The sequence below is a fragment of the Anomaloglossus baeobatrachus genome, chromosome 10 (assembly GCF_048569485.1).
Source record: "Anomaloglossus baeobatrachus isolate aAnoBae1 chromosome 10, aAnoBae1.hap1, whole genome shotgun sequence".
In the NCBI taxonomy this organism is placed as follows: Eukaryota; Metazoa; Chordata; class Amphibia; order Anura; family Aromobatidae; genus Anomaloglossus; species Anomaloglossus baeobatrachus.
In genome coordinates this window covers 111540110-111564664 of record NC_134362.1, presented here as the reverse complement: position 1 = coordinate 111564664, position 24555 = coordinate 111540110, and the positions used below count along the sequence as shown (strand labels likewise).

Here is a 24555-nt window from a genome sequence, read left to right as displayed (position 1 = left end):
AATAAAAAGAGGTGATCCACACAGTGATGGGTGATTTTCCAGCAGACTGGCCGATGCAGAATGGTGCGGTGCTTGTTCCGGTGATAATGTTCCCACAACATGTGGAAGAAATGGAGACGGAAACGCCCACCAGTGAGCCACTCGAACTAGCGCCCAGGGATGCACCTATACCCCCTCCCCTTGAGTCTCCACTTGCCATATCTGATAGGCGGAAAGAGGAAATAGTCGTCTCCTCTATCCCCTTGCCCGCTACCACCGACACTGTCTCCGAAGGTCTACACGCCCCAACCTAGGTAGACCCCCGCTTAGGTATAGGGAAACTACCATTTAGGGGTGCCGTATGTTAATTGTGTAAATAGCCGAGTGAATGAAAATTAAACCAAAAAAAATCACCTGATTACTGTCCGAAAAGAGAACCGTCCCCGTTGGGACTGGAGTTGCCCTGTTATTAAGTTCATTCCCATACCCACATGAGAAACTCCTCATGGACAAGGCCGAGAACTGGCAGGCCACCCACGAACTTGTGGGCCTGTAAATAGTTTTGTGGGATGGATACAGTTGCCGCCTCCGGAGAGGCAGATTGGAGGAAGGGCCCGTAACAGAGCAGGCTGGGGCCCGGCCACCACCTGGACCGGTGGCCATCCTCCGGGGGTCAGGGGTCCCCCTGGACGTAGGGTCCCCTGAAGTGACAGCCGGGTGCGAGTTACCGTACCCGTTCCCCCTCGGGCAGCCTGAACCTGGACTGGGGTTAAGGGGTGCTGCCCACTTAGGGGCAGCATCAGGGCTAGGTTGCGTGGGTGGGAGAGCGGAAGACATCCGTCCGTCAGTATTAAAAATGTTTATATGTGCAACGTTTAAAGTGACCAGAAGAATGCTTATGTTGATATGTTTACCGTTTACATGTTATTTATCTTTTTACAGTTTGGAAAAATAAAACCGGTGATGGACGGGCAGCCCGCGGACGGTCTGCGTTTTACCAAGGGGGAGTGACGCCCTGGACTAGCCAGGTAGTCACATACAGACCACCACACCCCCCCACCCTGGACAGTTACATTAGTCAGACAAAAATCCCTTGTTGCCTCCCTCCAGGGTCTGATGTCCACACCAGGTGGGGTGGAGCCAGGCGGTTGGCCCCGCCCACCGAGGAGTTCACAGGCCTGAAGGCGGGAAAAACAGCAGATTGAGTTAGGAGGAGAAAGAGGAGCCGAGACTCCGTGTGCCTGGGTAGCGGCCCAGGCACTGACAGCAAGGTTGGCAGACTGTGGTGGCCGTCTGCAGGAGTTGGTGGAACTCCGCAGAGCCATAAGGACTGGGGCTGGGCGGTGGCCCACCGGTACCGGACCGGGGAACGGAGTGAAGCCAAGCACACACAGGCAGGGCCATCGGACCCCAACCAGGCTTGGAGCCGCCGTTAATAGTGAAATCCGAATGTGATAGGAACCCCCGGGGTTCCCCAACAACTAAGTCCCGATTGAAGGCAACCGCTCACACCGTGAGGATATACAGCCACCGCCAAGGCTAGAGATCCAAGGGCCAGCGCCTGCGGGCAAAACGGGCTCCTCCGGTATCCATACACCGGGGAGCGGACTACCGTTGGGAAGCCATTGGAGTCACAGTACACAAAAGGTGCAGGGAGAGACAGCCACCATCACCTGTCCGGGGAGAGACACTGCAGCCAACTGCGGGACCTGTCCATCCAGCCGTTTGGTTTACCGGAGACTTTGTTATCTTTCGCTGAATGAGTACACCAGTGCCATCCGGCACCGAGCCGCGCTGCCCCTGCAACCCTGCCTCCCTGTCACACCAGGCCCCGGGACCACCAACCCCTACCCACGGAGGGGGAAAACAACATCCCAGCTGCTTCCTACCATCGCTCCCGGGATCCCCGTCACCAGCAGCGGTGGTGCCCATCTTCACCACAACCCGTGGGTGGAGTCACGGACTAAATCCTTAAACCACCCCCTTTTCACTGACGGGCGAGGAGCGCCGCTCAAGTCCCCGGAATCGGCCCACCTCTCGAGGCACCGAGCAGCAGCGCCGGACCCAAGAGTTAGCAAGCGCAGCGCCCTGCCGCCCGCGACACAGAGTGATACAATATAGAAGCGCACATGGTGTGGCAGAGAAGACTGGCAATCTGTGAGAACGTTTGATACTTGACATTTCACCACTTCTCAGACACAATTATGACCATTAAAGGAGACTGCAAGATTTGTCATGTTTAGGAAAGACCCATTGACAACGCCGTGCAATGATGCTCAGTTAGGTCATGAGTTACTAATGCAGGACTCTACGCTGCATCTCTTAAGGTGTACCCCTACATTCAGGGGTCTATACAGCAGACACTGGGCAGACAGTCAGTAGCACGTTCCCTCCCTGTGCTTTTGGTCTCTTCCCCGGCTGATTTAAACAGACTGCTGTTTGCCATCATCAGGGTGAGGAATATAACTTGCATTAGAAGTGATTACAACGCTGAAAATACTTGTTCACAAATTGTGTAATTACTAGTGATTCATCCAAGTCACCAATTACGTCATTTACCTGCACACATTACTGGCAATTACAGATGTTTAGCCAGGTAACAAAATATTTAAAGGAATAGTCATTACAGTACTTGAACACAGGGGAGGGGGCGGAACACCCACAGTCAACGCCGCGTCATGGTGACCCGACCAGACCACGGGCATTATAGGTTGTATTCTGTCAGACACTGTTCTGACAACACAGCAGGCACAACCTTACCACTGCTCACCAAGATGTGAATACACCATGTGTGGCTAAAGGGGGTGCAGAGGTGACATTAAAACCTGCCCCTGGTACACAAAGCCCCTATTGTACAAAAACATTGGGGAGGGGTCTGATAAGCATATGAGCTACCAAGCACAATGTGTAATTGTGACAGATTGATCCACTTTTATTATAACTCTTGAAATAAGTGTAGCAGTGGCTTGTCCCTTTTCATTAAGACGTGTATGAGGGGCTGCCGTCTGAACAAGTCTCCAGCAGTGTAAGGGAACTCTTTACTGTCTGACCAGAACAGTTTACATAGTGGTATTAAGTGAAGCATAAAACCTTACCCAAGAGCTCTGCAATCCCTGTGTGAATGTCGAAGAAAGGGTTAGTAACTAGTGGTACCCGGTTCTGGCTGTAGTACTTGCTTAAGGTCTCAAAGAGCAGTAGCTTCCATGCTTCATCCTTTTCTTTATGCTCAGGAAGATTTCTGCTCAGTTCCACCACTATGTGGTCAGGGAGGAACTCCAAGCAATCCACAGCAGCAGAAACCCATTCATCTGCCCTACAACGAGAACAAGGGATTAGTGAAAACCAACTGGACAGAGGGTTTATTATATAGAACTCTTCACATTATTCACTTACTGAGAGTCACTAAACACCTTGAGGATCTCACGGTCCAGGTACTGACTGGTTATGATCAGATGCTCACTCTTCAAGGACTCTGGCTTCCCTACTACAGGGGCACTTTCCAAAAGAGAATCCAACACTGGTAGATCTACCAGCTGAAGCAGTCGCCGAATCGTCTGTTCCTGCCAGACTTCACTAAGAACTAAGAAGAAAGGGGTGGAATCAGAAAAGTGGGTCACCATAACCACAGAACCAGTCCTCAATGATGCACCTTCAAACAGGACTGACAGAATTTTGATGGTACCATCCGGCTGTAGTCATGAACTTAAAAAAAAAAAAAAAAAGTCTACAAGGGCATAGGGATTTTTTTTTTTATTTTCTTCAAAGCAAACCTCAACTTGTGTTTTTACTTGACAAACCAGTCAAAGGGGTAGTAAAGATTCTCCTTGTGGAAAATGTAAAGTCAGCATATGGAGGCACAGACCATGCAATACTCCTGAGAATTTAAATTATGCCTCTGATGGGAAAAAGGACGAGCCATTTGCACATTGCTTATAAGTCTCTTCACCTTAGTTTGGCGCTCTGCACAAGGAAAACATTGCCTTAAGGTACCGTCACACATAACGAGATCGCTTCTGAGTCAAGGTTTCTGTGACGTAGTAGCGATCCAGTTAGTGATCTCGTTATGTGTGACATCTACCAGCGATCAGGCCCCTGCTGTGAGATCTCTAGTTGTTGCAGAATGGTCCAGGCCATTTTCTTCAAAGGCGATGTCCTGCTGGGCAGGACACATCGCTGTGTTTGACACTGACGGGGTCACAGTGACTGCTGAGATTGTTTAACCGGTCGCTACTGTGACCTGCATCGTTCCTGCATCGTTGGTAAGGTCTGACTGACATCTCACCAGCAACCTACCAGCGATCCCCATCAGGTCGCATAGTTTTCGGGATCGCTGGTAAGTCGTTGTGTGTGACTGGGCCTTTAGACTTCCTGTCAGAAGCCACTCACCCAGTCAAATACTCTGGTTTGCAATGATGAGCAGAAACACCCCAAAACACATAGGATAAAAGACCAGATCAGAAATACAATTTGCCTAAGGCCCTTTAAATAGTCAATATTTACATTTAGGATTGCCACTTCCAATAGGTGATATGTTAATCCTTAACCCCTTAAGGACGAAGCCAGTTTTGTCCTTAATGCCCAGGCCATTTTTTGCAATTCTGACCAGTGTCACTTTATGAGGTCATAACTCTGGAACGCTTCAACGGATCCCGGTGATTCTGACATTGTTTTTTCGTGACATATTGTACTTCATGATAGTTATAAATTTAGAACGATATTTTTTGCTTTTATTTGTGAAAAAATCGGAAATTTGATGAAAATTTTGAAAATTTTGCAATTTTCAAACTTTTAATTTTTATGCCCTTAACCCAGAGAGTTATGTCACACAAAACAGTTAATAAATAACATTTCCCACATGTCTACTTTACATTAGCGCAATTTCTGAAACAAAATGTTTTGGGGTTAGGAAGTTAGAAGGGGTCAAAGTTCATCAGCAATTTCCCATTTTTTCAACAAAATTCACAAAACCATTTTTTTAGGGACCACATCACATTTGAAGTGACTTTGAGAGGCCTAAGTGACAGAAAATACCTAAAAGTGACACCATTCTCAAAACAGCACCCCTCAAAGTACTCAAAACCACATCCAAGAAGTTTATTAACCCTTCAGGTGCTTCACAGGAACTAAAGCAAAGTGGAATGAAAAAAAGCAAAAAATAAAATTTTACCTAAAATGTTGCTCTACCCCAAATTTATTCACTTTTAGAAGAAATAACACAACAAAATGAACCCCAAAACTTGTTCCCCACTTTCTTATGAGCGCGCCAATACCCCACATGTGGTCAGAAACCTTTGTTTGGACAAATGGGAGGGCTCGGAACAGAAGGAGCAATATTTGAATTTTGGAAAGCAAATTTGGCTGAAATAGATTGCGGGCACCATGTTGCATTTACATGTCCGCTAAGGTACCTAAACAGCAGAAACCCCTCACAAGTGACACCATTTTGGAAACTAGACCCCTTAAGGCTTCTATCTAGGGGTATAGTGAGCATTTTGGATCCACAAGTACTTCACAGATTTTGATAACGTTACGTTGTCACATTGAAAATTTTCATTTTTTTCTCAAAAATGTTGCTTTAGCATCAATTTTTTCACTTTTTCAAGAGGTAATTCCAAAAATTTGACCCCAACGTTTGTTACCCACTTTTTTATGAGCGCGGTGATACCTCACTTGTGGTCTGAAACCTTTGTTTGGAGAAATGGGAGGGCTTGGAACGGAAGGAGCAATATTTGAATTTTGGAAAGGAAATTTGGCTGAAAAAGATTGCAGGCACCATGTCGCATTTGGAGGACCCCTAAGGTACGTAAACAGCAAAAAAACACCACAAGTGACCCCATATTGGAAACTAGGCCCCTCAAGGAATTTATCTAGATGTTTGGTGAGTACCCTGAACCTCCAGGTGCTTTACAGAAGTTTATAACGTTGAGCCATGAAAATAAAAAAATAAAATTTTACCACAAAATTGTTACTTCAACCAGGTAGCTTTTTTTTTCACAAGGGTAACAGGAAATAAATCACCATGAAATTTATTGCGCAATTTCTCCTGAGTTTGTTGATATCTTGTATGTGGTGGAAATCAACTGTTTGGGCACACTACAGGGCTCAGAAGAGAAGGAGTGCAGTTTGACTGCAAAATTGGCTGGAATCAATAGCGGACGCCATGTTGCATTAGGAGAGCCCCTGAGGTGCCTAAGCAGTGGAGGTCCCCCACAAGTGACCCCATTCTGGAAATAAGACCCCTCAAGGCTTTAATCTAGGTGTATATTGAGCATTTTGAATCCACGAATACTTCACAGAATTTGATAAGCTTAGGTTGCCATATTGAAATTTTCATTTTTTTCACAAAAATGTTGATTTAGCGACACATTTTTCACTTTTTCAAGAGGCAACAACAAAACGTGTACCCCACAGGTTGTTATCTAATTTCTTGTGAGCGCAGGGATACCCCACATGTGGCCAAAAACCTTTGTTTGGATAAATGGGAGGGCTTGGAATGGAAGGAGCACCATTTGAATTTTGGAAAAGTTGAAGTAAATTGCGCGCACCATGTCACATTAGCAGGGCCCCTTGGGTACCTATACATCAGAAACCCCCCACAAGTGACCTCATTTTGGAAACTGGACCCCTCAAGGATTTTATTCAGGAGTATAGTAAGCATTTTGAATCCACAGGTACTTCACAAAAATGTTGCTGTAGCAACAAATTTCTCACTGTTAAGGGGGCTTTACACGCTGCGACATCGCTAATGCGGAGTCGTTAGGGTCACGGAATTGGTGACGCACATCCGGCCGCATTAGCGATGTTGCTGCGTGTGACACCGATGAGCGATTTTGCATCGTTGCAAAAACGTGCAAAATCGCTCATCGGTGACATGGGGGTCCATTCTCGATTATCGTTACTGCAGCAGTAACGATGTAGTTCGTCGCTCCTGCGGCAGCACACATCGCTATGTGTGACGCCGCAGGAACGAGGAACCTCTCCTTACCTGCCTCCCGGCCGCTATGAGGAAGGAAGAAGGTGGGCGGGATGTTCCGGCCACTCATCTCCGCCCCTCCGCTTCTATTGGGCGGCCGCTCAGTGACGTCACTGTGACGCCACACGGACCGCCCCCTTAGAAAGGAGGCGGTTCGCCGGTCACAGCGACGTCGCCGGGCAGGTAAGTATGTGTGATGCGTCTGCGCGATGTTGTGCGGCACGGGCAGCGATTTGCCCGTGTCGCACAACAGATGGGGGCGGGTACCCACACTAGCGATATCGGGACCGATATCGCAGCGTGTAAAGTAGCCTTTAGGCTATGTGGCCATGATCCAGCGACACGGCGTCTAGTACACAGTGTCAGCCTCCTGCAGAAATGTGAGTGTTGTCCACGGGAGAACGCAGCTGCCCATGCCCACGATTTGGGTTCAGGCTGCTGTGGACTTTAGTTTTATTCTACCTGCAAAGAACACTCATCTCCGCAGCATAAATTGACATGCTGAGGCTCGGGAAGCTGCGCCACAGGTCGGTTTATGCTGCGGAGAAAAGAAACACAGTGGGCACGGGATTTCTAAAAATCCTGCCACTGTGCTTCTACTGCACAACGCAGCGTTATGGACGCAGGGAAAACACTCTGCGCCCAAAACGCTGCAAACCCTGATTGTGGGCACACAGCGTAAAATGCTACAGTGGATGAATGGATAGATGTCAAACATATATAACGTCCCACCCCCCTGCATATTCTAAGCTGGCGCCCTTTAGTGCCTTTCATGTGACACTAAAGGATGCCTAGCCTTGTATTTAGCCCAAAAAAAAAAAAAAAAATTAAAATAAATGACGTGGGGTCCCCCCTATTTTTGATAGCCAGCTAGGGTAAAGCAGACAGCTGTAGCCTGCAAACCACAGCTGACAGCTTCATCTTGTCTGGTGATCAATTTGGAGGGCTCCCCAAGCTGTTTTTTTTTTTTTAATTATTTATAAATAAATAATTAAAAAAAACAAACAAACGTGGGGTCCCCCCAAATTAGATCACCAGCCAAGGTGAAGCTGACAGCTGGGGTCTGGTATTTTCAGGATGGGAAGAGCCATGGTTATTGGACTCTTCCCAGCCTAAAAATAGCAGGCCGCAGCCGCCCCAGAAGTGGCGCATCCATTAGATGCGCCAATTCTGGCGCTTCGCCCCAGCTCATCCCGCGCCCTGGTGCGTTGGCTAACGGGGTAATGAATGGGGTTGATACCAGGTGTGTAATGTCACCTGGCATCAAGCCCAGCAATTAGTTATGTCACGGCGTCTATCAGATACCCGACATAACTAATTGACAGTAATAAGAAAAAAAATTGACAACAAAAAAAAATTTATTTGAAAAAACACTCCCCAAAACATTCCCTGATTGACCAATTTATTGAAAAGAAAAAAAAAAATCCACTATAATCCATTTGGACGTCCACGTCGCCTCTGGACCTTCTAGAATATGGGGGACACGTTCAGGGAACGTATCCCCCATTTTCTAGGAGGGCAGACCCTCCATTTGAGGAGAGTGGGTGCAAAAAGCTGCACCCACCCTCCCCGGGTCACAGCTGCACAGTGCTGAGCAGCATCAGCAGCCAGCGTCCTGAACACAGGAAGCTGTCATCTGCTCGGCACATGTGACCGGCGTCTGCAGAGAAGGAGGAGGGGGCCGCGGGGGATCAGCGCTCCGGTATGTATGACACCGGGGGACACCGGGGGACACCAGGGGGGGGGTAGGGGGGGACCCGGCAGGGCCTAGGGAGCAGGTTTCTGTCGTATGTGTTATGGCACATACGACAGAAACCATAGGAACACTGTAAATGCGGCCGGCGCGCTGCTGTGCTCTCCGATGCGCGCGGCCATCTTGGATTTTCGGGAGGGGGTTGGGGGTCGGGGGGGGCACTTTGGGGATACCGAGGGGACCGGAGGGAACCGGGGAAAAGATTTATCTCCCATCTGGCATGTTTGATCATGCCAGATGGGAGATAAATGATTTTTTACCGGCGCGGTCATTTACTATAACTTGATGATCGGTATACGGTGTATACCGGTCATCAGGTGAGCGGGGACCGGAAAAACCGGCCCGAATCATGATCTCCAGGGTCTCAGCTACCCCCGGCAGCTGAGACCCCGGAAATTTTCTGACTCTGGGGGGCGCTAGACCCTTTTTTCCGACCGCCGTTTTAAAACGGCAGAAAGGAATAAGTACCCTTTTTTAGTGCCGTTTTAAAACGTAACGCGGTCGTAATGGGGTTAAGCTGGGTTCACACAAAGACAGCGACGTCGCTGTTACGTCACCATTTTCTGTGACGTAGCAGCGACCTTGTAAGTCGCTGTTATGATCGCTGTTTAGCTGTCAAACAGCAGAAGCAGCAGCGATCATAACGACACGCGTCGCTGTGCTACATGTGCAGAGAGCAGGGAGCCGCGCACACTGCTTAGTGCTGGCTCCCTGCACTCCTAGCTACAGTACACATCAGGTTAATTACCCGATGTGTACTGCAGCTACATGTGGAGAGCAGGAGCCAGCACTGGCAGCGAGAGCGGCGGACGCTGGTAATGAAGGTAAATATCGGGTAACCAGGGAAAAGTCTTCCCTTGGTTACCCGATGTTTACCCTGGTTACAGCTTACCGCAGCTGCCAGATGACTGCTCCTGCTCCCTGCTCGCTTCATTTCGTCGCTCTCTCGCCGTCACACAGCGATGTGTGCGTCACAGCGGGAGAGCGACGACCAAAAAATGAAGCTAGACATTCAGCAACAAGCAGCGACCTCACAGCAGGGGCCAGCTCATTGCTGGATGTCACACACAGCGACGGGACATCGCTGCAACGTCACAGAAAATGGTGACGTAGCAGCGACGTCGTCATCGCTGTGTGTGACACCACCCTTAGCCTCATTAAATAGTCCATTTGCATATTTACTTAACAGCTACTTGTTAAGACCCTGTCTTACACCATTAAGTGCAGTTTGCACATTTCGAGGTGTCAAGGGCTCTAATGAAAGAGCAACTCCGCTTACACTTACACCTAAGGTCAGGATCTAGCCAAAATCTCACAGCTACATCAAAACCAACAAATTCAAACCATTAGTTAGTTCTAGAACCTTCTAAACTCCCACCCCATGGCAAGTGTGGAAAGGACAACCCAAATGAGAGAACAAAATCCGAGAATATTTATAGCTTTTTAGAAGAGAACAGATAGGGAGGATCCAGTGTCCATTTACAGTTAACACAATTAACACCATTGTTTAAAGATTTCCTTCTACAATTGTAAAGCCAAAAGCTTCAGTAAATGAATGAAGATATTACATATAAGAAACCCATTCAGTGGCTACTGAAGGTTGTCATTATACTTTATAATGAATGTGACAACCAGAAATGAACAATGCTTTAAACTGTGTGCCCTTCAATAGCAGTGTTGTTACTAGCCTGGCAACAGATTTCCCTTCGGGGCAAATATTTAAGGATCTTTATATTCTGTAATAAAGTGGTACAGTATTAACTATTGAGCAGCACTGCGATCATCAAGTCTATTAAGTCTATTATTTCAATGGTAAATGATCAACGGGCACTGATCGGGTAGAGTTTGGTCAGATTACTCCTGTGTCCGGCTGATAATCCGAGGCATTTGATCTGCTAATTGGGTACTTGAGATAGTATTCAGTTATGAATTGTTGAAGTCTGTACATTAGGTGACCAAGACCATTGCTTTCAATAAGAGTGGTGTTATGCGGATTTTTAATGTAGCACAAAGGGAATTTTAACTTTGACGGCAATTGGGGTGGAAGTGGTAAGATAATGGTGAGCTTAAAGGCCCCGTCACACTAAGCAACATCACTAGCAACATCGCTGCTAACGAACAACTTTTGTGACGTAACAGCGATGTTGCTAGCGATGTTGCTGTGTGTGACATCCAGCAACAACCTGGCCCCTGCTGTGAGGTCGTTAGTTGTTGCTGAATGTCCTGGGTCATTTTTTAGTTGTTGCTGTCCCGCTGTGAAGCACAGATCGCTGTGTGTGACAGCAAGACAGCAACAACTAAATGTGCAGGCAGCAGGAGCCAGCTTCTGCGGAGGCTGGTAACCACAGTAAACATCGGGTAACCAAGAAGCCCTGTCCTTGGTTACCCGATATTTACCTTTGTTACCAGCCTCCGCCGCTCTCACTGTCAGTGCCGGCTCCTGCTCTGTGCACATGTAGCTGCAAGACACATCGGGTTAATTAACCCGATGTGTGCTGTAGCTAGGAGAGCAGGGAGCCAGCGCTAAGCATTGCTCCCTGCTCTGCACATTTAGCTGCAGTACACATCGGTTAATTAACCCGATGTGTGCTGTAACTAGGAGAGCAGGGAGCCAGCGCTAAGCATTGCTCCCTGCTCTGCACATTTAGCTGCAGTACACATCGGTTAATTAACCCGATGTGTGCTGTAACTAGGAGAGCAGGGAGCCAGCGCTAAGCGGTGTGCGCTACTCCCTGCTCTGTGCAGCTGCACCCTGTACTCTATACCCTATATATGTACCCTGTGCAGCTGCACCCGGTGTGCGCTGCTCCCTGCACATTTAGCTGCAGCACACATCGGGTAATTAACCCGATGTGTGCTGTAACTAGGAGAGCAGGGAGCCAGCGCTCAGTGTGCGCTGCTCCCTGCTCTCTGCACGCGTAGCTGCATGCGCTGGTAACCAAGGTAAATATCGGGTTGGTTACCCGATATTTACCTAAGTTACCAAGCGCAGCATCTTCCACGCGGCGCTGGTCACTGGTTGCTGGTGAGCTCACCAGCAACCCGTGTAGCGACGCTCCAGCGATCCCTGCCAAGTCAGGTTGCTGGTGGGATAGCTGGAGCGTCGCAGTGTGACATCTCACCAGCAACCTCCTAGCAACTTACCAGCGATCCCCATCGTTGTTGGGATCGCTGGTAAGTTATTTAGTGTGACTGGACCTTAAGACGCCTACAGGTGATCCCCATCGTACAGAGATTTGTCGGATTCTGTACAATTAGATTCTGGAATACGCTCACCTTTAGGAGGTAGGTCTGCTGGAAGGTTCATCTGTTCTGGGTCAGCAGGAGTCAAACTGAGGTTATCCCAAAGATCCTCCAAGTTCTGTGACTGTAGAGTAGAGGCCTGGAAGTTGGCTTGCCCGTGCCTGCAGTGATACATTATTGGTTACGATACAAACAATGCAGCAAGGTCACATTATGTTCACACGTACAGGATGGAGGAATCTACTGTAACATGCCACATGACTATGCTGAGAAGGCAGAGAAAAGAAATCAGGTTTCCCAGAGTTAATATAAATTAAAATAAAAAAAAACCCCAAACAAAAAAAGTGCCTTCATTTCACATCATTTTTTGTGTGGGGGAGGGGGGGGGCAGGAAAGTTTGGGACAGTGCAAGAGCCTCACATGTGCACTATTCAGAACATGTGTATATAGGCAGTAGGGAAGATAGTGGGAGGCCGGAAGAATAAGTTACCATTAGAGTGTTAGAGTCCCGTTACACATAGCGACGTACCAGCGATTTGACCTGGCAGGGATCACTGGTATGTTGCTACATGGTTGCTGTTGAGCTGTCAGGCAGATCTCCACAGCGATCAGCAATCAGCGATCCGTGTAACGACTGCTCCCTGCACACTCCGAATCAGCGCTCGTTGGTCTCCCGCCGTCAAACACACCGATGTGTGCTGCATAGCGGGAGCCCAACGAGCAAAAAAAATTAACCAGATAGTTTTGTCACGATCAGCGACCTCGCAGCGGGGGCCCGCTCGCTGCTGCTTGTCACACACCACGATATCACTGGCGAGGTCGCTAATACGTCACAAAACCTGTGACGTTTCTTTGATCTCGCTAGCGATCTCTATGTGTGATGGGGGCTTAAAGGGTGCTTTACACGAGACGGATCGTGCGATGCATCGTCGGTCACGCACATCCAGCATCATACACGATGTCTCGTGTGAAACCTCTGAGCGACGCAGTATCGCTCACAAATCGTGAGTCGTGTACTCGCTCAGTTTCATAATATCGTTTATTTTTACTTGTGCCGGTTGTTCATCGTTCCTGTGGCAGCACACGTCGCTCCGCGTGACACCATGGGAGCGATGAACTCTTACCTGCGTCCCGCCGGCTATGCGGAAGGAAGGAGGTGGGAGGGATGTTTACATCCCGCTCATCTCCGCCCCTATTGGCCGGCGGGTGTGTGACGCCGATTGTTCCTCCCCATTCAGGAAGTGGACGTTCGCCGCCCACAGCGAGGTCGCTCAGCAGGTAAGTATGTGTGATGGGGGTTTCACGACTGTGCGACACTGGCAGCGATTTGCCCGTGACGCACAAACGACGGGGGTGGGTACGATCGATCATAAAAATCGCATGATCAGTCGTCTCGTGTAAAGCAGGCTTTAGACTCATCAGATCCTTCAGTCTTGAGGGGCAGTTTCCCCCTACATGTCCTTTTCATGACCCATGGGCCAGTTCTTGCCACCCACTACTCAAGATGGGACCAAGTGGGGCTACTGTCCTCCTTTTCCAGTGACATGATGAATCCGATAAGTATTGCCACCATGGGCAAACCTAATTTTAATGGATGAGTTTTCACTTGCAAAGGTTTTGGCAGCACCCACCCCAATTTTCAGTATTTACATCCAGTGGAGCAGGGAGTTCAGGTTCTCGTGAATGATAAATTATGCTCATCCATCTGAATGGCTATGACTCTTGATATCCATGTTTGAGAAGTGCCAAAAGGCACAGTAGAAGGGATGGCATCCACATTGCTGCGTACAGCTGACCACACACAATCTGCACGTGTCAGATGGGCATTCGGCAGACCGCTATTCCTCCTACTACACATGTTCCAAATTGATAAACTTCACTCTTGGGAATATTTTGAATACCTCATTACTTTTAGGTGGCAGTGTACAGGGTAGCTTTAACTAATTTTATTAAGTCACACTATTGCACAAGATCGGCACATCCATGTGTGACAAATGCTTTTTATTTGACTCCCCCAATATCAGCATATTCTATTGGCAGAAAATCCCATTCTCAAACACCCAGAGGGCAATGGGGCAGCCAGAATTTCCCAACAAGAATGCTAAATTGCTTTGTATTTACATGAACATTTACAAATTGACGTAACCCTTGTTTATTAAGCACCAGTCCGACAAGACTTCATTATGACCTGCTCCTTGTCTTCTAATACATATAAGCTCTTGACAATAGTTCAGTACCAAAGAAGTCTCCGAGTAAAACAGAGACTACCTAGAATTAGCTAGTTTACAGCTGAACACCAGTAAACCTCAGTGCTGCAGAGAAGACCAGTAAAACTGCCTGAACTGGATCACAAAAATGTCAGACAGAAGCAGATAACAGTGCAGCTGCCAACTAGACTAAACGCCACGTCACACTAAGCAACATCGCTGCTAAGGAACGACGTTTGTGACGTAGCAGCGATGTTTCTAGTGATTGTAACATTATATCCCCCCAGCCTGTATCATATTGCAATCAGGCTTCAGCCGTAGCTATTGTCCTTGATTGGGGGGGGGGGGGGGGTTGCATATATATTGTTCTCCTCTGCAGGGGGCTTGCCTAGTACACAATCTCTGGAGGCTGTGTCTAGGAACCCTTTTCTAGCTACAAGTAGCAAATGTTAAGGGGGTGGATCTAAGGAGGGGTGGGAGATTCAGCCCCATGTTTTAGTTTTTAGTTATGCTTTGTTGAGTGAAGGGTGAGGACCTGTGCTAAGGCCAGCTCCTTAATCGCCCGTACATGGACGATTGGACTTTGAGGACTTTTGCATTCTCCTTGGTGCCCCCGGACCTATTTCCTTTGTGTGGACTCTAAAGAACCATTTTAATATTGCATGTTTTATGCTCCCTGCCTCATTAAATCTTCTTGGATTGTTCCTTGGCCTGGCGTCCCTTACTGCTCTGTCGCATACCCCTTCACAAACTGGTGGCAGCGGCGGGATCAGAGAAGAAAGAATGGAGGACAACGGCCCATTAACATCTGGAATCAGAACCTTAGAGTACAAGAACTGGACTGTGGTGAGCCTACAAACAATGGCCCGCGAATTAGGAGTCTGTTACAAAGGACTCTCTAAGGAGCAACTAATTGAGGCATTGGAAAACGCTTGCCTGCAAGATGGCACCGAGGAACAATTTCCACAGCAAAGGGAGGAAAGACAGGAGCTGGAGGTAAATACCCAAAAAAGTCAATGGGTTGTGTGGTATGAGGAGGAGATGGCACTGCTTGGAGATGAGGTCACCATTGAATATAAGATGGATGCTATTCGAAGAGCTCAAGAGAGGGCATTGCTGGAGAGGAGATTTGCTGTGGAAGCAGCTAGAGGCTCCAGACAAACTAACCACAGCACCAACTATGAGGGAATTCTCCAGAGTGTCCCGCAAGGACTTTAAGCCATTTAATGAAGCTGCAGGTGACATTGAGGGCTTCTTTCAGGACTTTGAGCATCAGTGCCGATTAATGGAAGTCCCAGAAAGAGAGCGAGTCAGACACCTGGTGGGCCGACGCCTATAGAGCTATGGACCCTCAATGGAATTGTGAGTATGGGGAGATAAAACAGACCATTCTGGAACATTAGTCCTATAAGTATCTGGGGTCACGGCATAAGTTCCGTACATTAGCCTGTGATGGAGAAGTGTCTTTCAAGATGTTTGCCCACAGACTGAAACAAGTATGCCATCGCTGGCTGGAGGGAGAGGGAGCCTTAACTTGGGAGACCTTCCTCCAGGTCATCCTGAAAGAGCAGTTCTATGCCTGGTGCCCTGCGGAAATCAGAGAATGGGTGCGTGAGAGAAAGCCGTCAACTGTGGAACAAGCTGCCGCTCTAGCTGATTAGGTGCTCACCATCAAGCCTCAATGGAAAAGGCTACTAGTCTGACAAAAAAAAAAACAAAACTACCAGCTCCCCAACACCAGTGGTCCCTTGGCCTCTAATATTCACCATCCCAATAGACTACCAACACATGGCGGACCCCGTGTGAATGTGCCTCCTACTATTCCTGCCTCCTCTTTAGGAGTACGACGTGGAGAAAGACTCATAGAACGCAGATGTTATGGATGTGGGCAGCCTGGTCATCTGCAAGCTCACTGTCCAGGTGCTCAGAGGCAAAACAGTTACAGACCCCCTTTGCCTGTTCATTATCTACAGACACCCTCAACAGGAGAAGAGCTGGATTCATTCCCTGATGATTTGCCAAGTGACTCTGATATGTTGACTTCCCTACCAGGAGCCTATGGGGTGCGAGCCACAGCCGCCCGTTCTTCTGATCTTCAGCATAAACATCTACAGGAGGTTGTGCTGGATGGCCAAAAAGTTGTTGGCTTTCGTGACACTGGGGCTTTTCTCACCATCGCAGATCCCCGAGTAATTCAACCAGAAGCAGTGCAAAAGGGACCAGGAATTGCTATTGAATTGGCTGGAGGTACTCAAAAGATACATTCCAAGAGCGAGTGTGACCCTGGATTATGGCTTTGGAGCAAAACAATGCACGATTGGTGTGATGAGCGGCCTTCCTGCAGACATTCTTCTAGGGAATGATGTGGGGAATCTTCAATGCCACTTTGTCGGCGCGATAACCAGAAGTCACGCAAAGAGAGCAGCAGATGTGGACGTGTTCAACCCATCAATGGAACTGAGGCCACCCGAACTGCCGTCACAGCCGGTGAGTGATTCTTCTTGTGGGTCTCATATGAATGTCACTTGCGATAAAGTTCAGTTTAGACAAGAGGTAGAGACTGACCCCACCCTGGCTAGCTTTAGAGCTCGTGCTGAAGTAGGGCAGTTAGGAGAAAATGGGGAAAAAAAATTATCAGAGAAAATGGACTCTTACATCGAGTTACCAACGCTGACTCCTTAGATAAGCCCTGGACTTATAGCAAACAGCTGATTGTTCCTCAGAAATACAGAATTTCCCTATTACACCTTGCTCATGACATTCCTACTGCTGGCCATCAAGGGAAAACCCGCACCGAGAGACGATTGACTCAAATTTTCTATTGGCCTGGAATTTCTCAAGCAGTGGCACATTTCTGCCGAACCTGCGACATATGTCAGCGTAGAGGGCGACCCGGAGATCACCCAAAGGCACCCTTGCAACCACTCCCTATAATAGAAGAACCCTTTCAAAGAGTAGCTGTCGATCTCATTGGACCACTGGCTAAACCAAGTAAATCTGGAAAGCAGTACATTCTCACCGTTGTGGACTATGCCACCCGATATCCAGAAGCCGTGGCCTTGTCAAGTATTTCTGCAGCCAAGGTGGCCGAGGCCCTTGTTACCATTTTCACCCGAGTAGGATTCCCCAGTGAAATCTTATCGGACCAAGGCTCCCAGTTTGTCAGAGTTGGTGCAGTGTCTGTGGCGCACCTGTGGAGTACGGGCAATTCGAACTACAGCATACCATCCTCAAACCAATGGACTTTGTGAACGGTTTAATCAAACACTGAAAAATATGCTAAGGGCCTTCACTGACAGTGATTCCGACTGGGAGAAGTACCTACCCCATCTCCTGTTTGCCTATCGGGAAGTTCCCCAGGAGTCCACTGGGTTTTCCCCCTTTGAACTACTCTATGGAAGAAAGGTCAGAGGACCCTTAACTCTGCTAAAGGAATACTGGGAGGGGCAAGTTGAAGATACAGGAACCCCTGTTCCATATGTCCTCAAGCTTCGGGAAACCCTGGCTCAACTTGCTAGTTTGGCTCAGGATCATGTACGGATGGCTCAAACCAGACAGAAGACATGGTATGACCGCAAAGCACGCTATCGAGAATTTGTAGAGGGACAACAAGTCTTAATGATTGTTCCCCATCGGCAAAATAAACTCCAGACAACATGGGAGGGTCCCTTCCGGGTTCTCAGAAAACTAAACGACACCAATTACCTTCTTGCTCTAGATGATCAGGGTCTAAGACAAAGGACTGTCCATGTGAATATGATTAAGGAATACCATGACCGGACATTACCTATGATCGCAAGCTGTCGGCTGGCTTCAGAAGATGGTCAGGAGGCTGAGGACCCATTACCTGATCTTGTTGAAGCAGCCAGAGGCCCATCCACTGTGGAACAGGTTCCTCTGAGAGATCACTTAGATTCCTTACAGAAAAAACAAATGCTGGGAGTGCTCCATCAGAGACCGGCTGCTTTCTCATCCCGACCAGGTCGAACCACAGTAACCCAACATCATGTGGACACTCAGGGCATCCGTCCCATACAACAGGCTCCCTACCGGGTACCAGAATCAGTTAGAAACACCATGCAGCATGAGCTGGAGGAGATGTTACAGCTTGGGGTGATTCAGGCCTCCCATAGTCCTTGGGCCTCTCCTGTTGTGTTAGTACCCAAGAAAGATGGGAGTACTCGATTTTGTGTGGACTACAGCCTACTAAATGACCATACCATCAGTGATGCTTACCCAATGCCCCGCATTGATGAACTTCTAGACCGGCTAGCTGGGGCACGATACGTCACCACCTTGGATCTCAGTAAGGGATACTGGCAAATTCCATTGACTGAGGAAGGTAGAGAAGTAGACTTTTATAACCCCCTTTGGTCTGTATGAATTTCTAAACATGCCTTTCGGAATGAAAATCGCCCCTGCAACCTTTCAGAGAATGGTGGACCAGATCCTCCGGGGATGTGGCGACTTCGCTTGTGCCTACCTGGATGATAACGCCATCTTCAGCCACACATGGGAGGAACATCTGAATCAAGTAGCTGTTCTTGACCGGATTCTCACAGCAGGCCTAACTATTCGACCTGATAAATGCCAATTGGGGATGGGTGAAGTCCAATATCTAGGGCATCGAGTAGGGGGGGGGGGGGGGGGAAGTTACGTCCTGAACCTGCCAAAATCCAGGCTATTAGAGACTGGCCTGTACCCCAAACCAAGAAGCAAGTTATGGCTTTTTTGGGCACTGCCAGTTATTACCGAAAATTTGTTTCTCATTTCAGCAGTGTGGCCAAGCCCCTTACAGACCTCACGAAGAAAACGAAGAAAACGATGCCCCGGCTGGTGATCTGGACTCCAGCCTGTGATGAGGCTTTTAACCGGCTGAAGGACGCCTTGGTCTGAGACCCTGTTCTGGCTGCTCCAGACTACAAGAGGAGATTCATTGTGCAGACGGATGCCTCTTCTTATGGACTGGGAGCTGTCCTCAGCCAGGTGAATGCAGCCGGGGAGGAGCACCCCATCGCCTATCTCAGCAGGAAACTGCTGGACCGAGAAGTGGCCTATGCAACTGTTGAAAAAGAATGTCTGGCTGTAGTGTGGGCCCTTAGGAAACTACGGCCGTATCTGTATGGACGAGAATTCACTGTGGTTACTGATCACAATCCCCTCACCTGGCTGAACAGAGTCTCTGGGGACAATGGACGATTACTACGATGGAGCCTGGCTCTTCAACCCTATAACTTTACCATACAATATAGAAGGGGCAGCCAACACCAAAATGCAGACGGATTGTCCAGGCAAGAAGAGCCCTGAGTCAGGTCCACCATGTTTACGTGTACTTGACAAGCGACCTGTTGAGGTCACTAGTCCGTACACCAATTGAGGGGGGAATGGGTTGTAACATTATATCCCCCCAGCCTGTATCATATTGCAATCAGGCTTCAGCCGTAGCTATTGTCCTTGATTGGGGGGGGGGGGGGTTGCATATATATTGTTCTCCTCTGCAGGGGGCTTGCCTAGTACACAATCTCTGGAGGCTGTGTCTAGGAACCCTTTTCTAGCTACAAGTAGCAAATGTTAAGGGGGTGGATCTAAGGAGGGGTGGGAGATTCAGCCCCATGTTTTAGTTTTTAGTTATGCTTTGTTGAGTGAAGGGTGAGGACCTGTGCTAAGGCCAGCTCCTTATCGCCCGTACATGGACGATTGGACTTTGAGGACTTTTGCATTCTCCTTGGTGCCCCCGAACCCATTTCCTTTGTGTGGACTCTAAAGAACCATTTTAATATTGCATGTTTTATGCTCCCTGCCTCATTAAATCTTCTTGGATTGTTCCTTGGCCTGGCGTCCCTTACTGCTCTGTCGCATACCCAGTCACAGTGATGTCGCTGTGTGTGACATCCAGCAACAACCTGGCCCCTGCTGTGAGGTCGCTGGTTGTTGCTGAATGTCCTGGACCATTTTTTAGTTGTTGCTGTCCCGCTGTGAAGCACACATCGCTGTGTGTGACAGCGAGACCGCAACAACTAGATGTGAAGGGAGCCGGCTTCTGCGGACGCTGGTATCCACGGTAAATATTGGGTAACCAAGAAGCCCTTACCTTGGTTACCCGATATTTACCTTCGTTACCAGCGTCCGCCGCTCTCACGCTGTCAGTGCCGGCTCCCTGCTCACGTAGCCGGAGTACACATCGGGTAATTAACCCGATGTGTACTGTGGCTAGGAGTGCAGGGAACAGGGAGCCGGCACTGGTAGTGAGAGCGGCGGACGCTGGTAACGAAGGTAAATATCGGGTAACCAAGGTAAGGGCTTCTTGGTTACCCAATGTTTACCGTGGTTACCAGCGTCCGCAGAAGCCGGCTCCCTGCACACGTAGCAGAGTACACATCGGGTAATTAACCCGATGTGTACTGTGGCTAGGTGTGCAGGGAGCCAGTGCTAAGCGGTGTGCGCTGGTAACCAAGGTAAATATCGGGTTGGTTACCCGATATTTACCAAGCGCAGCATGCTTCCACGCGTCGCTCCTGGCTGGGGGCTGGTCACTGGTGAGATCTGCCTGTGTGAGCTCACCATCAACCAGTGTAGCGACGCTCCAGCGATCCCTGCCAGGTCAGTTTGCTGGTGGGATCGCTGGAGCGTCGCTTAGTGTGACATCTCACCAGCGACCTAGCAACTTATCAGCGATCCCTATCAGGTTGTATCGTTATTGGGATCGCTGGTAAGTTGTTTAGGGTGACTGGGCCTTTAGGCCTCCTTCAGATGTCCAATTTGTAACTACGTGTTTCACCCAGTTTTTAGTATAAGAACACATTTGAGGTAATTACAGAAGAAAAAATAAAAAAAAAAAAACAAAAAAACAAAACCAAACAGTATCGGTGGTAGGCAAATCCCCAAGTCAGCCATCTGCCTGCCTTGGACAACTCTATATTGTGCTGCAATACAGCACATGTCAGAGGTCTGCATTTCTTAGGCCACATTTCCAAATCAGTGTATTACCATCCAAGAGTAAAACCCATCTCCTTCAGTATCATCCTCCCCCCCCCCCCCCATCTCACTGAAGCAAGTAGACCAAACTTCTATCCATTAACTACTAGGACACCCCTTCTCATGACTAATTTACAACACTGAAATACAGAGATGTCAGCCACTTCATTGCTATGGACTGCAGTGGAAATTACCCCTACCCTTTACATAGGCAACGAGTACATTGCGCCCTCCTGGAAGCAGCATCTGATTCTTTGTAAGGCTAGTTTCACACTTACGTTTTGCGGCATCCGTCGCATTGTGTAACGGATGTAACGGATGCGTTGCATATAGTGGCACAACTGATGCTGCAAAACAACGCAATCCGTTTTAGCTTTTTTCTCAATTACTCAAATGAGCATGCGCAGTTGTGTAAAATCGGATGCGTCACAGGAATCCGTCAAATGACGGATTCCACCATAGGCTTTAATTTTAAAAATGGATGCCGACGGAATCCAGCACATTACTTTTTTTATGCTCAGGGAAGCGCAGAAAACGCTACATGCTGCGTTCTTTCCACCCGGCGGATGCAACGCAGGACTATCAGTCACAATGCGGCGTCCATACAAGTCTATGGGAAGCAGCGGAATCAGTCAACGGACTCCGCTGCTTTCCAAAACGGCGGCTTGTGACTGAAGGGGGAACCCCCCCCACCCCAAAAAACACAAGTGTGAAACTAGACTTAGACATGTTCACAAGAAGGTAATGGGCACAGTCTACTAATTACACCCCAAATTCTAGCAATGGATTGAGCTACAGTTAAATATGGCAAAGTTGTAAAAAAAAAAAAAAAAAAAAAAAAAAAAGAATACAACCATAAGATATGGAATAATTTGACTGTAGACCCAAGTATTGAAAGAAGAGGTAGCTACCAATTCTTGATAAGACTCCACCCAGTAAAAATATATACCGTATGTTTCGGACTATAAGACGCACCTGACCATAAGACGCACCCTGGTTTTAGAAGCGGAAAATAAAATTTAAACCAAAAAAAATTTGGTCATGACACACTTATGGGGAGAGGATCTGCTGCTGACACTGTTATGGGGGTAGTGTCCCCAAATTCTCTAAGGTACCCCATTCTGGTAACGATTCTCCTGCCTTGTATATGATCCTGCTCATATACCCCCATCCATCCTGCTCATAATATACCCCCCCATCCATCCTGCTCATAATATACCCCCCCATCCATCCTGCTCATAATATACCCCCCCCATCCATCCTGCTCATAATATACCCCCCCATCCATCCTGCTCATAATATACCCCCCCATCCATCCTGCTCATAATATACCCCCCCCATCCATCCTGCTCATAATATACCCCCCCATCCATCCTGCTCATAATATACCCCCCCATCCATCCTGCTCATAATATACCCCCCCATCCATCCTGCTCATAATATACCCCCCCATCCATCCTGCTCATAATATACCCCCCCATCCATCCTGCTCATAATATACCCCCCCATCCATCCTGCTCATAATATACCCCCCCATCCATCCTGCTCATAATATACCCCCCATCCATCCTGCTCATAATATACCCCCCATCCATCCTGCTCATAATATACCCCCCCCATCCATCCTGCTCATAATATACCCCCCCCATCCATCCTGCTCATAATATACCCCCATCCATCCTGCTCATAATATACCCCCCATCCATCCTGCTCATAATATACCCCCCCATCCATCCTGCTCATAATATACCCCCCCATCCATCCTGCTCATAATATACCCCCCATCCATCCTGCTCATAATATACCCCAATCCTGGTATATGGCCTGTATCCTATGGCACAGAGGAAAAAAAAAAAAAAAACACAAACGTTTATACTCGCCTTTCCTCACTCCCTGCAGCACTGATCAGCTTCCTCTGTCTCAGCTGCAGCGCCGCTGAGTGGAGCAGTCACAGTTGTCTGCAGCATTGCGATGTCTTCCTGTCTGTGCCGTCAGCTGACCTGTGTGGAGACTAGCGGTGCGCACAGCGATGACGTCATCGCTCTGCTCACCGCTCTACACAGATCAGCTAACCGGCACAGACAGGAAGACATCACGATGCTGCAGGGGGGACGGCTCCACACGGTGACGGATGAGTACACCGATTCACTGCACCCCACGCTGATTATTATGCACGGGGCAGTGAATACAGCCGCACATGATCACTCCAGGCTGTAGTTGCCAGGGGTGATCATGCGGGCCGGCTGTTAATTATGCGCGCACCCCCCTGCTTATCCCCCCGCCCACCTGTCATTGCTGGCTTCAGTGCTGAGAGATGATGGGCGGGAGGATGGGCATATGTAATGAGCGGGCCCCCATGGTCACGGCAGGCTGCTACAGCCTGCTCGTGCCCCAGCTGACCCGCTCCACCGCAGCACCCTCATTCCCCGCAGCCACATTCAGACCATAAGATGCACCCCACACTTTCCCCCAAGATTTGGGGGAAAAAAAGTTCGTCTTAAGGTCGGAAAAATACGGTAAATTGTGCCTTTACAGCAGTGTGATGGGATAAGGATGGTGAAGGGGAGTGGAACGTTAGACAAATCCTGAGATCGCCAGGGGAATAGGATGTTCCTCACCTTCCTGCATACTTCTGCGGAGTGCAGTGCCCATTGCCCTTCTCAATCCTTCCTGCAGGACGACTGGGTGCATTGAGAAATCTGTACATGCTGCAGCTGCTGTCCTCAAAAACCGAACGCCTCTTCTCCTTCCCAAAGATACAAGATGTCAGCACCGACTCATACACTTTACAGTCCATGAGAGCCTGGCACACGCGAACCACTTTGGAGCGGGAGATTTCTGCATCCCCAAAATACTTATGCTGCACAAGATGAGCGAATATAACATCTACTGCGTCTGAGCCAATGAAGCAGTCTGGGTGAGATTTCAAGTGGTGCCTCCTCTTCTTCACTTCTACCTGTGTCTGAAGAGCGTGGATGATGCTACTCCAAATGTATGTGGCTCTGAAAGGCTTGGAACTCAAGTTTGGACCTGGGGAGACAAAGCAATATGCATGTGAAAAACTGGTTTATTGGAACCATTAAGATGTCAAGTAGGACATTTTTTCCAATATCCCCTAGCCAACCATCAATTACAGACCACAATGGATCCTGGCACGACATGATGCTAACCAGGCACTGTCAGAATGAGAAGTACAGATATCACTAGCCTACATTATTACACTTTAGTGGCTGGTACAGGAATAAAGGTTTATAAATCAAACTAAGTGCAATTGAGGTTCTAACAAATTCTGATCATCTTCTGTACATTAGAAGATGTAATAAAGGGGATGGCTGCATTGATAACATCCAGACAATTGATGGAACAGGTGGCACTTCGCCCTTTCCATCTGCCTTTGTTCACTATATTTGGGAGGGGCCAAGAGC

At 48.4% G+C, this 24555-nt stretch overlaps 1 protein-coding gene across 2 annotated transcripts in view; it reads right to left on the bottom strand.

The window, feature by feature from the left end:
• Positions 1 to 24555, bottom strand: part of DEPDC7 (DEP domain containing 7) — a 51931-nt gene that overhangs the window by 16357 nt on the left and 11019 nt on the right. For both annotated transcript variants that reach the window (XM_075326614.1, XM_075326615.1), the window contains exons 2-5: positions 23749 to 24160; positions 11982 to 12109; positions 3373 to 3559; positions 3075 to 3292 (exon numbers count right to left, since the gene is read on the bottom strand). In XM_075326614.1, coding sequence (XP_075182729.1) covers positions 3075 to 3292; positions 3373 to 3559; positions 11982 to 12109; positions 23749 to 24160 — 945 coding nt within the window. The remainder of the gene's footprint in view (positions 1 to 3074; positions 3293 to 3372; positions 3560 to 11981; positions 12110 to 23748; positions 24161 to 24555) is intronic.